The following is a 16,923-nucleotide window of genomic DNA, read 5'->3' as shown; positions in this document are numbered from 1 at the left end:
CGGCTTTGTGTATACTGAGGCTTTATCCTTCTTAAGTACGATCATTTATCAATTTATTTCTTAATGGATTACAACTTTGTTTTTGAAAATACATAAACAAGTGTTGACTTTTTGTAATACATATCAAACAGTGGCTCCATCACTGATTCAATTTATCAGCTTTTAACTCATTAACATTGCAAATATAACTAATTAGCATCCTTGCATGCTCTGTTAGGTATGTGTGGAGGACCACTGACTGGGGCGAATGTCGGATTCTACCCTTACTGAGCCAGCAGAACCGGAGACTGGCAAACATCAGCCTTTTATGTGGAGGGGGCATCCAGACCAGGAAGACCTACTGTGTTCAAGTCCCTGATGCCTCAGCACCACATCACAGAAAGGAGGGTAAGGGGAAAAATGCCTTTATTTCAGTTGACCTTGGGCTTGCTGGAAAAACACAGTGACTCAAGAGATGCACCATAAATAATTTTCCATAGTTTGTTTGTGGTTTACATTATTAAGGTGAATGCAATGAGCAGAAAAATACAAACCTAATTCCCACAATATTTGGATGCTGTTTTAAATGTAAATTAAAAAATGTAAATAAAACCTTTAAACAATAGTCTGTAAATATCTGGGAGCCAAGAAAACCTGTTGCTGGTGTTAAGGTTCAAAATTGAGGAGGGAGAGTACAAACCACCCATGGTCCAGAAGCTCTTGGTCAAACAATGATTTTAATGAACACACGTGTGGGAAGATACTCTGTACGCCGACAGCAAGTGATCTCCGACTTAATCAAAGCATAAACAGATATTTTATAGCATCAGGGTTTGGTTTACTGACGCCCCTTCATGCGTCACAGATACATTTTATACATAGATCAGATCAACACCACAATGACTTTTAACCCAGAAGATCATCTTCTATTTTCATGGCTGGTACTTTCCGTTCTTGTCTTAAAGTGAATTGTTCCTCTTTCTTGCCGAGACACGACTAATCTCTCCTCTAAATAAATCTAACTCATGTGTGTGTGTGTGTTGACCCCACATGCTCTTTCTCAATTCACCTGTTGCACTTCTGACCTTTCACCAGACCAGAGGCTCACTGAGACTATATGTATGTCTTCTACTAAATAAATGTTTTAACCAAGAACCTCTACTTAAACCTTAATATGAAATGACCTGATATATAAGTGTTTTGTAAGCATGTATTGCAATTCCTTCTATGGCTCCAAGTCACTTGCACAATAGATTGTCCGGACATCGCGCCGAACAAAGCTTCCGACCCCCAATTAATTGACCGAGCTCCAACTCTTTAATAAGCACAGATATGCATTGTGTATAAAATAGTCATAACTGCACCTGAAATACAAGGTCAACATAAGATGTTATGCATACAGTTATTAAGGCCTTCTTAAAGCTATCTGTTACATTGTTAAAGCCTCGTCTTAGCCTGCTGCTCAAAATAACTTTCACTTCTGCAAAACTCTCCAAGCCTGTTTCCTCTCAGCCTGTGACTTTTAGCCTTTCTGAAAGACACACACTGTTCAACCCCTGAATGCAATATAAACTCCAGATTATATTATTAATGCAATGGTAATGATGACAATTATTTAACAATAGCAGTAAAATAATTTCCCTGCTCCACACTCCCTCTCTCGACCTCTGGAACACCAGAGGTCGCAATACATTGTGTCCTCGCTCAGACCCTCTCTAGCCGTCCTCTGGCTCAACCAGCTCCCATTCGAGAACACTCCATGTGTAAGCTTAGGTTTTCTCGGTCCCTCTCTGGTGGTTCAGCAGGCCTCGAGATCTCCAGGATCCTCGCCCCTCCTGTGGTCGCCGAGATCGATCTTCTGCAAAGGAAACAAAACACCTTTTCCTGCAACTCCCTAACTTATCCTTTTTGGGACTCTGTAATCAAAAGCCTGATCCTAATTATGTTCTTAACTTATTGACTTATATTTATATATATTCTTCAACGTTACTCATCCCTTTAAAACTCTTTAAGCCCTGCTTTCACGTCCGGTTGCTCGCTCTATTTTTCCCTTATCTGATCATCAACATCCTGTGCACAAATTGTCGCTGCTGCAAATTCCTCTACTCTAAAAGATCCAAAAGAAAACAACCACTTTAATCAATTAAGTTTAAGCATATAAGCAATTACTCCTGTATACATTTCATCATAGCTAAATGCTGCCTTGAAACAACTCCTATGTGTTAACTTCATTTTAACCTCACATTTCCTATGTTATAACCCGTTTTGGTATAGCCTTTTTATTTCATTTTGCTCCTTTTAATGTAACAATACCTTCTAATTCTAATTTATCAGACTTAACCAAAATATATGCTTTCCTTCCTCTTTGGTCCTTCTTTAAGTTCAGTTAAAAGCTAAATGAATTTGAGGCCTTTTGCCTGGAATCAATACTGTCATGTGTGTTTCTTAACTCTGTGTCTGTAAGCGTGTGCAATCCTTCAATAACTTCAATAACTCATATCAAAAAATGCAATATGTATAAAAATCATTTCTATTTATAAGCTCTCCCCTTTATCCTAAAAATACCTCCTATGTAATATCTGTATGTGTAAGCCTACATTATAACCACTACTTCTAAAGATCAAAAAAGAAATCAAACCTGTTCTACTCCTTCAACCCTCACTAATTTTCCCTCTAAGATTTATTCACAGCTTTGAACCCTGGTATTGTATCTTCTAAACAGGATTCAGTTCTTTAATCCTTTAACCTTAACATAAAAATAACAGTTTCAGTTTTACCATATCCAAATGATCAAAAACCCCAAAAGTCCTAAAATGATCCTAAATTATTAAACAATTAAATTAATAAACCCTAAACCCCCCTTTATCTTGATACATTTCATGTGTCAAGATACTATACAAAACTTAAAAATGCTCAGTTTTCCCCACTCATGTTCCAATCTATATCATAAAAATAAACTTAAAACAGAACAATTATCAGTCATGTGTTTCTACAATTAATGGTAACTGAGTTATATCAAAAAATATTTCCCCTTTAGCATTTGGCATTCTCCCAACAATATACTATAATCCCATAATCTAACCCCACTTAATAAAACAGAACAGAAATTTTCTCTGGTAAAAACAAATTGTTTGTCCACATTTATTCATCCTCACATTCACTCCATATTTTTGCTAATAGTGGAGCTTCCCGCGTCAGATTCTCCACCCTCAGCAAAATGAGCTCAGTCATTTTTATTTTCCATAGGAAAATATTTCTTTATGCTTTTGGACTGGATTGACTCGCATAAAATCCTTTTTACAGGGACTTACGACCTGAATAGTCCCCAGGTAGCTTTCTCCTCAGCCAATTGTAATCTGGAAAGCCCCCTTATATTTGCTCTTCCCGAGAATTTTCAGCGCCGTTATTCACTGTTGCAGGCCTGCTTAAAACAGAAATGAAAAATAGAGCTGATTATTAGCTCATGAGAACACAAAACAAAATCACCTGACAGGTTTTCTTTAAGTGCACTGTTACAAAATAATGGGCCCAATTTTAGACATGTCGATGTTTCCTAAAACTCCCTCTATTAAAAACAAAAACAACAACCCAAACCTAATTGACAGAATCAACCCATCACCACAACAACCTCAACAACCTTAAACACACAAAAGTTTTGCCACCACATAATTTCACCTCCTCAATACACCGAAAGTCTCATTAAAACCACACAATTTGCACACAAAAATCACCCCCTTATGCTCTGTAACATACTTCAATTCAGCATAAAACATAACCCCCCTTACAACAACATATCACTAAACTATAAATTTCCTACCCAAATCTGTACTTCTCTTCTCTGCTATGCTTCCTCTTCTGAAAGTCACTTCCTCAGTCACACACACACACAGGAAGTTCCTTCGTCACCACTCACTCCAACTAATTTGCATACTGAGTCATCTCTCAATGAGTTGCTGTAACAACAGAAACATATGTATAAACATTACCACCTCATTAAATCATTTTATTTCTTTCTACAGTGATCACTGGTTTTGATCACTCAGTACGAGAGAGCACTCCTAAGTCACTCTTTTAAAACTACTTTAATCACTTTTTGTTTACATAACTCACTCCCTTTGTCATATGGCTTCTTCTATTCCTCAATTACAAACTCAAATGTATTTTATTAAACATTCACACCATTGTATCATTCATACAAAATAGCAAGCTGTTCTTCATTGCATATGTTTGTGTTCTTGGCCAGGTTTAATCAGTGTCTATGCATTAAACTCCATGAGCTTGTCTTGTCTTTATAAGGTTAATGCATTTTCTGTTTGTGTGTCTGAATTTGCATATGTTGCTTTTGCAGTGTGTCAGACTCCTGCACAATTCTCCACTCAAGCCATCAGTTGTCTTTCCCAAATTTGCTAACCCAAATTTTAAGTTCCCACCTTATTAACAGCATTCCTGCTCCTCAGCCAGAAGTTAGGGCCCACTTGTCAGGTTTATGGAGACATGGCGCTGTGAACAATTCAACCAGAAACTTGCCTTGGCATGTCCAGTCAAGTTAACCTACAGGTTTCTTCCGACCGCTGCATGGGGAGAATTGATCCAGGTCTGTTTAGCCCCTAAAGAAACACAACTGAGACATTTTCATTATTATCATAAGTACTTAAACTACCCGTTTCCCTCTCTCTGGTCAGAAATCCCAACTTATGTCATGTATATACGTGTAAGCAGGTCTTCATTGCTTTTCCTATGTATTTTGTTAATGTTCAGTGAGTGTAAGCTGCTTTCTTCATTGCCTCTATATGTTATAGTCAGGTTTAATTCATGCATCTTTTCCCTGATTTCTTAATTCAAAACTATCTCACTTCTGATTCTTTCCAGAAATAATTTCACATGTAACACTTTGTCTATGTATGTGTGTTTTCTATTGTTGGTTACCTCTTTGTTTGTGACGGTGGACATCTCTAAACCATCATGAGTTGAAGCTTCACTTTCAGTCCAATTACACCCTGTATTCTCACAGTCGAACTCGTCCTGCTTCACCTTTCACTGGTCCCTGACCTCTTCTCTCAGTGTCCTTTTGATTAAGTCCCAGCCTGGCAAAATATCACATTCAGTGCCTTTACACAGCCGTGTGGCACTGTTCTTACCAGCCTTCAGTCCACCGTGCATGTTTCATCACGTAGTTTCTTCTTTTCTGTTGATCCTTTCACTCGTCTCTTTCAAGATTACTCCAAGCATGGCAAATCTGACAATCAGTGTCCAGTGCTTTACCACCGTTCATTATCCCACTGTTCAACTGCCCAGCCTGTAATTTACAGTACATGTTTCCACCTCGTGGTTCCTTACATGCTGCTGCTGGTGTCGTCAGTGTGGTTTCAGTTGCACTGTCTTTTGCCTGCTATTAATTCTTCTCAAGTCCACGATGTTCTGTTGGTCTTCATCAGGAGATTAACTGTCCTTTGAGCTTCTTCTCAGGATGGGGACAAGTGTAAGGTCAAGCTGTAAGATTTTAAGCCAAAATCTGGCCTGTTTTCTCCCAATTATGCTACTCTAGTGGTTTTGGCGCCGTACTCAAAATTCCGGGTTGAGAGAAGTCCACCTTTATTTATCTGTAATCTGTGTTGACACACTAAAACATACAATTAATATCCTTTTCATTTCTTTTCTCAAAACCTCCATACTTAATCTGCCTAGAGTTTAGCTCATCTGTTTCTCTCTCTGGGTGCTCACTCGTCACCTTATATGGGCATGCAAACTTCCTGTCACCCACACCATTTCCTGTTACACACACACAGCACGCAGCTGCTCAGAGCAGCTCAAGCTGCTTTTCTGTTTCTGCAGGCTAATCAAACTTATTTTGTATTTACAATCTACAAACCCTCTGTAATTCTACTAACTTTTGATCTAAAATGTAGCATCATTCACACAATGATTTCATAATCCTCTCACACACACACCTTTTAAATAAACTAAACTCTTATAACATCACTCATGCATCTCTTAAATTAAAAACACTTTCAAACTTTAAAACATCCTACTTTAGATCACCAAAGAAATACCTCTCACACCTTTATTCATCATTCAAAACCTTCTAGTCACCGCATTCACACACTTAAAGTGTGACCAGAGTTGAGGAATATAACTCAAAACACACTTTCCTAAGAGTATTTTAGACATGCTTGTCATAATCAAAAAGAGCAAGTCAAAAACAAAAAACAAACGAAAAATTGAAACCTCCATTAATTCTCACCGCACACACAAGAAATTGAAAAAATAAACCACACCAGCAACTAATGCTGGAGAAAAGTTACTACTGCAAGTAATGTGTTAGTCTTAAGTATGTACAGTGCACTCAATATATTTATATATCTACATTCAAACTCAGTCAATTACTATACATCCACTACGGCAACTCAAAACTTTATTTATAACCCTCTAATGAACATAAATGGCATTTGAAACACACACTCAACAATGTTTGCAGCAGTATATGTAAAACCAACTGTGGTTTAAACAGTTCACTACTTACTCATTTGCATTTTCACTCACACACACACCGTCTAAAAATAGCTCCAGCATTGCCTCAGACTCCTTTCACACAGAGATCTCTTATTTTATATTACAAAGACATCTTATATTTACAACCACTGTCAGATCTGTCAGCTTTAGCGCCTACACAATTTCGACAAATTTAAAATAACCGCCCAGCGGATAAACTCCCTGAGTTTTTTGCGACCAATTCACCAGTATCTGTCCAACAGTTTCTGGCCTCATCTCTAAAGTCCCTAACACAATTTAAAAGCGTCAACCAACCCAAACTTTGCCTGAAGCTCTATTTTTGGCGTTTCACAGCCAAGGCTTACCCCGAAGTGTTAGGTTAAAGTTACACGCCCGAAGTCCAACTTCTCCTGTCCAAAAAAGCGCAGGTACCGTTCCAAACGGTAAGGAGACTCTAACTCCTAGCTTAATTCCAGGATGCCCTGTACCCCACAGTTAAGCCAAACTGAACTAACCCTGTTCGCCGACAGGTCAATGTCGCGCGTCCACGACAAGGAGGGAGCATAACCTCCGGGCTCTGCGCTTCCTAGCAGACTCGAACTGCCGTTCTAGAATAATTTATAATACTTTGAAACAACAATCAACACCCAACACAAGTGTATGACTGAGGCAGATGCAACCTAGTGGTCAATTTGACCGCTCAGGTCCACTCTTATGACCAAATTTGGACTCTATCCAACAAAATAACCAATTCCCTACCAAACTACTTGAGACTCGAACTCAATTTCTTTGGGACTTCAACCCAGTATTTAAACTTTTCTTATCAGACTCTTAACTGCTTTCATTTCTTCTTAGCAGAACTCTAACTGCTTCAACTCATGAGATTTTTCATCAAAATCAAAACAGACATCCACCAGTAACTTCAGTGAGTAGACTTAAATTTTATCATGTCCAATTTGGCACACTTTGGAAATAATTCAACAGGTAGTGCCTTACCTTTTGGATAAGCCGGCTTATGCCCACTCACTTCGACCACTGGAATTCATGTCTGCCCGTCAGACCACCTAAGACCAAATTTCTCCATCTACACCTCCAATTCTCCCTCCTCAACCACCGGACGAAGCCCCCAAATGTTAAGGTTCAAAATTGAGGAGGGAGAGTACAAACCACCCATGGTCCAGAAGCTCTTGGTCAAACAATGATTTTAATGAACACACGTGTGGGAAGATACTCTGTACGCCGACAGCAAGTGATCTCCGACTTAATCAAAGCATAAACAGATATTTTATAGCATCAGGGTTTGATTTACTGACGCCCCTTCATGCGTCACAGATACATTTTATACATAGATCAGATCAACACCACAATGACTTTTAACCCAGAAGATCATCTTCTATTTTCATGGCTGGTACTTTCCGTTCTTGTCTTAAAGTGAATTGTTCCTCTTTCTTGCCGAGACATGACTAATCTCTCCTCTAAATAAATCTAACTCATGTGTGTGTGTTGACCCCACATGCTCTTTCTCAATTCACCTGTTGCACTTCTGACCTTTTACCAGACCAGAGGCTCACTGAGACTATATGTATGTCTTCTACTAAATAAATGTTTTAACCAAGAACCTCTACTTAAACCTTAATATGAAATGACCTGATATATAAGTGTTTTGTAAGCATGTATTGCAATTCCTTCTATGGCTCCAAGTCACTTGCACAATAGATTGTCCGGACATCGCGCCGAACAAAGCTTCCGACCCCCAATTAATTGACCGAGCTCCAACTCTTTAATAAGCACAGATATGCATTGTGTATAAAATAGTCATAACTGCACCTGAAATACAAGGTCAACATAATAACTGTATGCATAACATCTTAAGGCCTTCTTAAAGCTATCTGTTACATTGTTAAAGCCTCGTCTTAGCCTGCTGCTCAAAATAACTTTCACTTCTGCAAAACTCTCCAAGCCTGTTTCCTGTCAGCCTGTGACTTTTAGCCTTTCTGAAAGACACCCACTGTTCAACCCCTGAATGCAATATAAACTCCAGATTATATTATTAATGCAATGGTAATGATGACAATTATTTAACAATAGCAGTAAAATAATTTCCCTGCTCCACACTGGACTTTAAGAAGAGGAGTGTTGCCCTTTTCTTGCCTGATAAAAGATTCTAGGTGCTCAACAGTCCTGGGTGTTTGCTGTCATATTTTGCACTCCATCATACATCAAGTGTTTTCAGTTGGGGGAAGGTGTGTACTGCAGGCACCAGGAGTCTTCTGCTACAAAGCTATGCTTTTCCAGCAGCTACAACACATGGTTTAGCATCGTCTTGCTGAAATATGCAAGGGTCATCCTTGAAAAAAGGAGCGTATGTAGCTGTAAAACCAGCGTATGCCTTTAAGCATTGATGTGAAAGGTACGGGGGTCGTCTGAATGTATCAAGGTGCACTGATGGACCCCCATACTATCAAAGATGCAGGCTTTTTCAGTGAGCACTGATAACAAGCTCGTCGCTGCCTCTCCTCTTTAGTTCAGAGGGCACGATATCCATATTTTACAGAAAGCACTTCAAATTTCAATTCTGACCACAGAAGAGTTTTGCACTTTCCCTCAGTCCATTTTAAATGAGCTTTGGCCCAGACAGCATGGTGGCATTTATGAATCATGTTCACATATGGCTTCTTCTTTGCATGATAGAGCTTTAGCCTGCATTTGTGGATGGCACGCTGAACTGCACTCACAGACAATGATTTCTGAAGTGTTCTTGAGCCCATGCAGTGATTTCCATGATGCAATTATGACTGGTTTTAATACAGCGAGGCCTGAGAGCCATAGGATCATGGGCAACCAGTGTGGATCTACAGCCTTCTCTCTTGATTTCTCCAGATTCTCTGAATGTTTTGATGATATTATGTACTGTAAATGATGGGATATCCACAATTTGATGTCTTAAATTGTTCCAAAATTTACACACACAGTTTTTTTGCACATTGTTGAAGCTCTATCATCTCTACCTCTGAAAAGCTTTGTCTCTCTAAGATGTTCTTTTTATATTCAGTCATGGTACTGACCGGTTGCTAATTAAACTAACTAGTTGCAAAATGTTCCTCCAGCTGTTTCTTTTTAGTACCACTTACCTTTCCAGCCTTTTAAGAGACATGTTGTTGCCATCAAATCCAAAATAGTTTTAGGTACGAAACAAAAAATGATAAACATTCTTCATTGCTGTAACTGATATGTGTTCTAAGTACAACTAGAAAGAGTCTTTTACCAAGGTACAATACAATATAAGATCTCAAATTCAAATTTTATTTGTCACACACACACAACCATACACAGTATGACATGGGGGTGAAATGCTTGTAGCTGTACAATGCCGGACCATTAAATGACAGAAGAAAAGTTTTACAATATTTACAATTTACAGTTTACTACAAAAATTTACAAATTAACTTAGGAATTTACAGTAAAGAATGTGCAAATAGCAGAAGAGATTATAAAGATAAGGATTATAAATTATAGGAATTATAGGAAATGTGTGGTGACGTGTGTGAGAGTCCAGTCCTACACCTGGTTCAGGCCCCGAATAGCCTGGGGGAAGAAGCTCCTCCTCATTCTCTCTGTTTTGGCCTTAAGGGAGCGGAAGCGCTTCCCAGACCTCAACAGTGAGAAGAGTCCATTGTTGGGATGGGAGAGGTCCATCATAATCTTCCTAGCTTTGGACTTGCACCGCTTGGTGTAGATGGACAGCAGGTCAGGGAGCTCTGATTGAATGATGCGTTCTGCCGAGCGCACCACCCTTTGCAGATCTCATCTGTCCTGCTTGGTGCTGTTCCCAAACCAGGTGCAGATGTTTGCCGTCAGGACGCTCTCGATGGTGCAGGAGTAGAAGTTCTTGAGCACCTTCAGTGGCAGATGGAAGTCTCTAAGTCTTCTGAGGAAGAAGAGACGCTGACGGGCTTTCTTAACCAGGGAGTTGATGTGGCAGGACCATGACAGGTCCTGAGTGATGCGGACACCCAGGTATCGGAAACTGTCCACTCTCTCCACTGGCGTGCCACTGATGATGAGGGGTTTGTAATTCCTCGCCTGCTTTGTAGTGAAGTCCACGATCAGCTCCTTAGTCTTGCTGATGTTTAGGAGGAGGTTATTCTCCTGGCACCAGGTCTCCAGGTTCCTAATCTCCTCCAGGTAGGCCGTCTCGATGTTGTCGGAGATCAGGCCCACAACAACAGTGTCGTCAGCAAACTTGACAATGGAGGTGGCGTCGGATGTGGCTACACAGTCATAAGTGTACAGTGAGTACAGCAGGGGGCTTAAAACACAGCCCTGAGGCACTCCAGTGCTGAGTGAGATGGAGGGGGAGACTTGTTTTCCCACCCTCACTGATTGGGGTCTGTCTGTGAGGAAGTTGAGGATCCACTGACACAGTGATGAGCTGAGTCCTAGATCCGTCAACTTGGTGAAAAGCTTAGAGGGAATTATTGTGTTGAATGCTGAACTGTAGTCCACGAACAGCATCCTAACATAATTCCCTCTGCCAGTGTCCAGGTGACTCAGGGATGTGTGGAGCAGGTGAGATATGGCATCGTCTGTGGAACGATTAGTCCGGTAAGCAAACTGAAGTGAGTCGATAGTGGCAGGAAGTGAAGAGGTGATGTGATCTCTCATCAGTCTTTCAAAACACTTCATCACAATTGAAGTCAGTGCTACTGGACGGTAGTCATTGTGGCAAGCGGGGCTGTTGTTTCTTTGGAACAGGGACAATAATGGACTGTTTGAAGCACGCACGTGGGAACCACAGCTTGGGCCAGGGAGAGGTTGAAGATGTCCGTGAACACCGGTGCTAGTTGATCAGCGCAGGCTCTAAGGTCCCGGCCAGGGATTGCATCTGGTCCTGCTGCCTTCCTGGTGTTCACCCTCCTGAAGGTGTTCCTCACGGCATGCTCTGTGATGACGAATGCATTTTCTTCACTGGTGCACTCTGAGCGCGCGCAGCCGTTTGTTGTTTTAATTGCTGCTGCGGCGTCGAAGCGAGCATAAAACGTGTTCAGCTCATCAGCCAGTGAAGCATCTGCATTCATCATTGAAGAAGCTGGTCGTTTATAGTCCGTTATAGTCCGCAGTCCTTTCCACAAGCTCCTAGAGTCGCACTGTCGTAGCTGTGACTCTAGTTTTTCCCTGTAGCTCCGCTTTGCCTTTCGGACCGCGCTGCGCACGTTGTAGGACGCAGCCTTGTATAGGTCCATATTACCGGAGACAAGCCCTTCATTGTAGGCAGCGGTGCGTGATCTCAGAGCGTTGCGGATGTTTTTATCCACCCACGGCTTCTGGTTGGGAAACGTTCGGATGATAGTTCTTTCTGCTGTGTCGTCCGCTAGTTTCCCGATAAATCCCACAACCGCTTCCGTAAACATGTTGATGTCATCAGAGCTGCGCCGAAACATGTCCCAGTCTGCGTCATCCAGTGCGTCATCCAGTGCGTCCTGCAGCGCGGCCACCGATTGGTCCGTCCAGCGAGCGACCTCCCTCCTGATTGGTGGTTGCTGCTTTAGCCTTTGTTTGTAAGCAGGCATGAGGAAGATGGCGGAATGGTCCGATTTTCGAAATGCCGGCAGGGGCTGAGCCTTATAACAGTTCTTGAACGGGGTGTAGCAGTGGTCTAATGTCCTCGTGCCCCGGGTGGGGCAGTTGATGTGCTGGTGAAGGTTGTGAAATGTCCGTTTGAGATTCACTCTGTTAAAATCTCCCATAACAATGAGTGCGGCATCTTGGTGAAGTGTTTGTTGATGTGTGAGAGCCTCATGTAGCTCACATAAGGCAGTGTCCGAGTCCGCGTGAGGCGGAATGTAAACAATGACCGCAGTGAATTCCCGAGGGAGATAGAAAGGGCGACACTTAACGATCAAAAGCTCCAGATTGGGCGAGCAAGAGCGTATGAGTGGGGAGATGTTTGTGCTGTCGCACCATCTGTTGTTCACCATCAAACACACTCCACCACCTCTTTTCTTCCCCGACTCCATTGTCCTGTCCATGCGGTAAACCGAAAAGAACCCCGTCGGCTGCACGGCGTGGTCTGGTATCGCTGGGTTCAGCCAAGTTCAGCCAAGATCTGGACCAACAGTGGGGCGCTGTTCTGCATGTGAAATTGTTATTTGTCTAAAGAGCTTGGAAAGAAAAGTGTCTGGACCTCTTTACCTCTTTAAGTTGCTTGAAGACGTTTCACTTCTTATCCGAGAAGCTTCTTTAGTTATTCAGACACCAACTAGGGAGGATCAGAAAGACAAATGCAACAACATTGTCTTCCCCCATGTTGCCGGTTTATCAGAAAAACTCAGGAGAGTCTTCTTCAAGCATGACATCCCAGTGTACTTCAGACACAGCCACACACTCAGACAAAACTGGTTCATCCCAAACTCCTAAACACAAACGTAGCAACGTAGTGTATGCTGTACAGTGTAGCGAGGAATGCTCAAACCTCTACATTGGAGAGACAAAACAGCCACTTCGTAAACGTATTACACGACATAGAAGAGCCACCTCGATGGGACAAGACTCGGCTGTTCATCAAGGACAAAGGTCACTGTTGAGGATGCCAATGTTCACATTTTGGACAGAGAAGATGGATGGTTTGAAAGAGGAGTGAAAGAAGCCATTTACGTCCATTGTGAGCGACCATTGTTGAACAGAGGCGGTGGCTTACGACACCAACTGTCTGCCATCTATAACCCAGTTTTGAGATCCCTTCCCAGATGCCTCAATGCCCACTCACATCCTGGGCCTGTTGACCTCAGGAAACCACATCATAGGGTGGGGCCAGGTTTCACAGCAGGTTCCCCCGAAACTTTTGATTGTGACCTACACCCATTTTCACACCTTGGCTCATGTGATTAGGTAGAGGATCAACAGGACCCCTGTGACCCCCTTGGGGGACACTCCCCTAGGACTTAAATCTGGGACTCTCCCCCATTTGACGTTAGAGCTGAAAGAGCTTCTCAGATGAGAGGTGGAACGTCTTCAAGCAACTCAAAGAAGTCCAGACACTTTTCTTTCCAAGCTCTTTAGACTACCATGACCTGGATGACTGAGAACCTTCACAGAGAAATTGCTAATTGTACCTCTGAAAGTGTGAAAGTGCAGTTTTTTTCATGAACATACAAGCATTGGGCCTCTTTGGTCAGAAAATAATGCAGATTCATTATCAAACTAAGAGACAGCAAATATAAAATGGCACTTAAACCAGGAAAGCTACTAAAGATGCTAATGAAATTAACTCTCACACATCTCACAAATGTTGCTTTTGTTCAGTAAAAAGGTTTTTGAATTTCTGCTTTAAAAAATAAATAAATAAATGAATAATTAAATGAGACTGTTCAAATGAAAAAAAAAGTGCTTGCAGAACAGTTTTTGACTGATATTCCTTACTCACAAGCCACTGTATAAGACTGCGGGAAATATTCCTCTTCAGTAAGCAAATCAGTGTGTCTATGGTCATTCCCCACTGTACTGTGGAAATTTACAAGACTAAAAATCTACTTTTAGTCAGGCTAAGGTAAAAAAAAAAAAAAAAAAATACACCTGTAACGATGCTAAATGAACTGAGCTCTTTTTTCCGCTACAATCCTTATTTTACCCTGTACAGTACATTGGATTGTATATTACAGATATGATATTGTCTATTATAGTAAACTGTACCTGGGCAAGTCACTTTAGAAGAATAAGTTTGTGATTCAGTTTTATTGAGCTTTATCTATTCTTTTAAGTTAAGTATAAGTTAAACAAACAAGGTCAAAAATATCATATTTATACTGAAATCACACCAAAGCCTTACAATAAAAAGGAATCTTTAGCAGTGAGAGAAGAAACTGGTGAGGCAAGCCAGATTTTCTCAGGCACATCATCCCTAAACGGGCGAGGCCTCACAGCTAACACTCACTGAGGTGAGAACAGTTAACAGGTTTTTGCCTGAGGATCTGAGGCTGCGCACCGGTTGGTACAGGAACAGCAATTTCAGCATGCATTCTGAATGCAGGCCGTGAAGACCTTTTAAAAGTGATAAGTAAAATCTTAAAATCGATCCTTAAAGTGATGGGCAGCCAGTGTAGAGTCTTTAAGATTAGTGTAATATAATTTTTTCTTGGTTGTTGTAAGAAGTCTGGTTGCTACATTTTGCACAGTCTGAATTTTTCTATGCTTTCTGATTGATACGAGTTTAAAAGACCGTTACAAAAATCCAAAACCATGAATGACACTGAGCGTCACTAAAGCCCATGAACGGATAAAAGGACTGAGGGAGGACTTCATGGTTGGATGCAGATTGTCTGTACCAGTGATAAGAATTCCTCTTTTATTTGAATTTAATTAACAAAAAATGTGACCAGCAATTTCTAATATAAGAATGTCTGCGTGTTATCAACATAGCAGTGGAATGAAATATTCTTTCTCTGTATAATAATCTGTATAATGTGGTCAGGAGGTAGAATGCATACATACCAGTTATTACCAAGCAAACTTTTTCTTTAACAGAAATCTAGTTCCTTTTTCAGAAAACAAGTAAAACAATTTGAGACCTAAAAGTGTGAGAGACAGGAGGAAAGTGTGTTTTCATGGTTTTTTTCAAATATGGCATACAAGCTGAAGTAAATGTGAAATATTACTTTAATTCAACTGCTGAGAAGAACTTATCATCCCTCCCACTGTGAACTGTGGCTGCAATATCAGGAAATGTATAACTATTAAAGCCCTGTAATAAAATGTAGACAGACTGCATAAATATCTGAGGTTAGTCAAGGTACAGACTTGAAGAAAATAAGGAACTGCTGTTAGTCAAATAATAAGAACTACTTTTTTATATATAGTTTGTGCGTGCGTTTAATGTATCTTGTTTATTGCCGGAGCTATATTGAAGTTCAGTTGAAGGTAGAGACTGAAAATAATGTAAAGTCTAGCTTTAAAATATGACCCAAAAACGGATAATCTAGTCAGATTCATTATTTTGGTTCAGGCAGTTGGGGCAACAATTGCATCTGTTTAAAGACTTCTTTGTTGTTTTGTCACACATCCTTAAAAAAAATGTCGTTACGTGTTGTAGTAATTTTGCAAAGAGATATACTGCCAAATAATGCTAGACAACAGTGATGATTATTTATTTGTTGGTTAAACCGATTTCAATTTGGTCTCCAATGCAATGGCCCTGGGGGTTCTCCCCTGAACTTAATCAGCTTAGCTGACTGGGATTCCTTTATTATTGCAGAACATGTTTATTTGCAGCTCACAACAACGGGGAAGGGAATTGTCTCTGTGTTTTCATTGTTCTACATTTGGCATATTGCCCATGTTTAAGTTGATGCAAAAAAAAAAAAAAAGATAAGCAAAGGAACAAAAATCTCTATCAACACTTCAGAAACCCAGTCTAACCCTCCTAAGTGTGTTCAGAACATGCGGCACACACAATATGGCAAGTTGTGGCAGCAGGAAGACATAGACCGTTACTGAATATTTATGAACAGAAAGGCGATACTTTCTAATTAACAAAATTAAAGTTAGGCTTATAAATCACTTTAAGAATAGACTAACATGCATACTAAGTATTTAATTTATCTTTTTAATTAAACACAGTTGGTAGTTTTTAATGGCTGCCAACTGTAAGATTCTCTTTTTGCAAATCGCATCTTCACCTCCCCTTAAAACACAACAGTTTATTAAATAATAACAAGTTAACTTTGCCTCCATCCATATTTTCATATAGTTCTGACCCAAGTCCTGAGCTGTGTGATGGAGGTGTTGCCTTTGGAAGGAAGTGTTCAGAGAAATGCTTGTATATTTGTGAATGTGCTAAGTATAGAGTACGAATGAAAGCAACTCTTTGAACCACTGGATGTGAGAGACAACATCAATACTTCAAGTTCAGTGTTTACCTTGATGTGACTCGTACAGTTTTACATGATAAACAGATGTGGCTGCAAGGCATGTGGAGAATATAAAGAGCTCAATCAGGTTTTATTAGATGCCTACAACTGTAACACAATTGGCAAACATGAAAACAATTTAGGGAGCAAAGCAGAAAGATCTATACTGCACTTTATCAACGTGTTTAGGCAAGCATCTCATTTTACAAAGGAGATCAAATACCATGTAAATTACTTTTGGTAAAAAGACAAAATGCACAGTGGACATTTAGTGAATATCTCTATGGGCTCTCATTTAAATGGAAATTTGCCTCTCAGTAATGTGCTGAGGTGATTCAAAATGGAATATTAGATTGAATAAATCCCCATGTTGTGGACAGGCAAAAAATAGTCACTTACTCTGCGAGAAAGACTAATGTCAGAGCCCATTACAGGTGGCTGAGCCGACTGTGATCTTCAAATAATGTCAGCTGTGCTTAGCAGTGAATTGGTCGTACCGTGTCTTGACTTAATATCTCCCTGTTGAGCTGCTGTTTATTCCCTTAGCTGGTCG

General features: G+C 40.5%; 1 protein-coding gene across 1 annotated transcript in view; it reads left to right on the top strand.

The window, feature by feature from the left end:
• The window catches only part of thsd7ba (thrombospondin, type I, domain containing 7Ba), a 184,601-nt gene that overhangs the window by 64,629 nt on the left and 103,049 nt on the right, over positions 1 to 16,923 (top strand). The window contains exon 5 of the mRNA XM_080903581.1: positions 218 to 387. Coding sequence (XP_080759707.1) covers positions 218 to 387 — 170 coding nt within the window. The remainder of the gene's footprint in view (positions 1 to 217; positions 388 to 16,923) is intronic.

The sequence above is a fragment of the Rhamphochromis sp. 'chilingali' genome (genome assembly GCF_963969265.1).
Source record: "Rhamphochromis sp. 'chilingali' genome assembly, chromosome: 14".
Classification (NCBI taxonomy): Eukaryota; Metazoa; Chordata; class Actinopteri; order Cichliformes; family Cichlidae; genus Rhamphochromis; species Rhamphochromis sp. 'chilingali'.
Note: the sequence above shows the minus strand (reverse complement) of the source record. Positions and strands in the feature narration are given on the sequence as shown.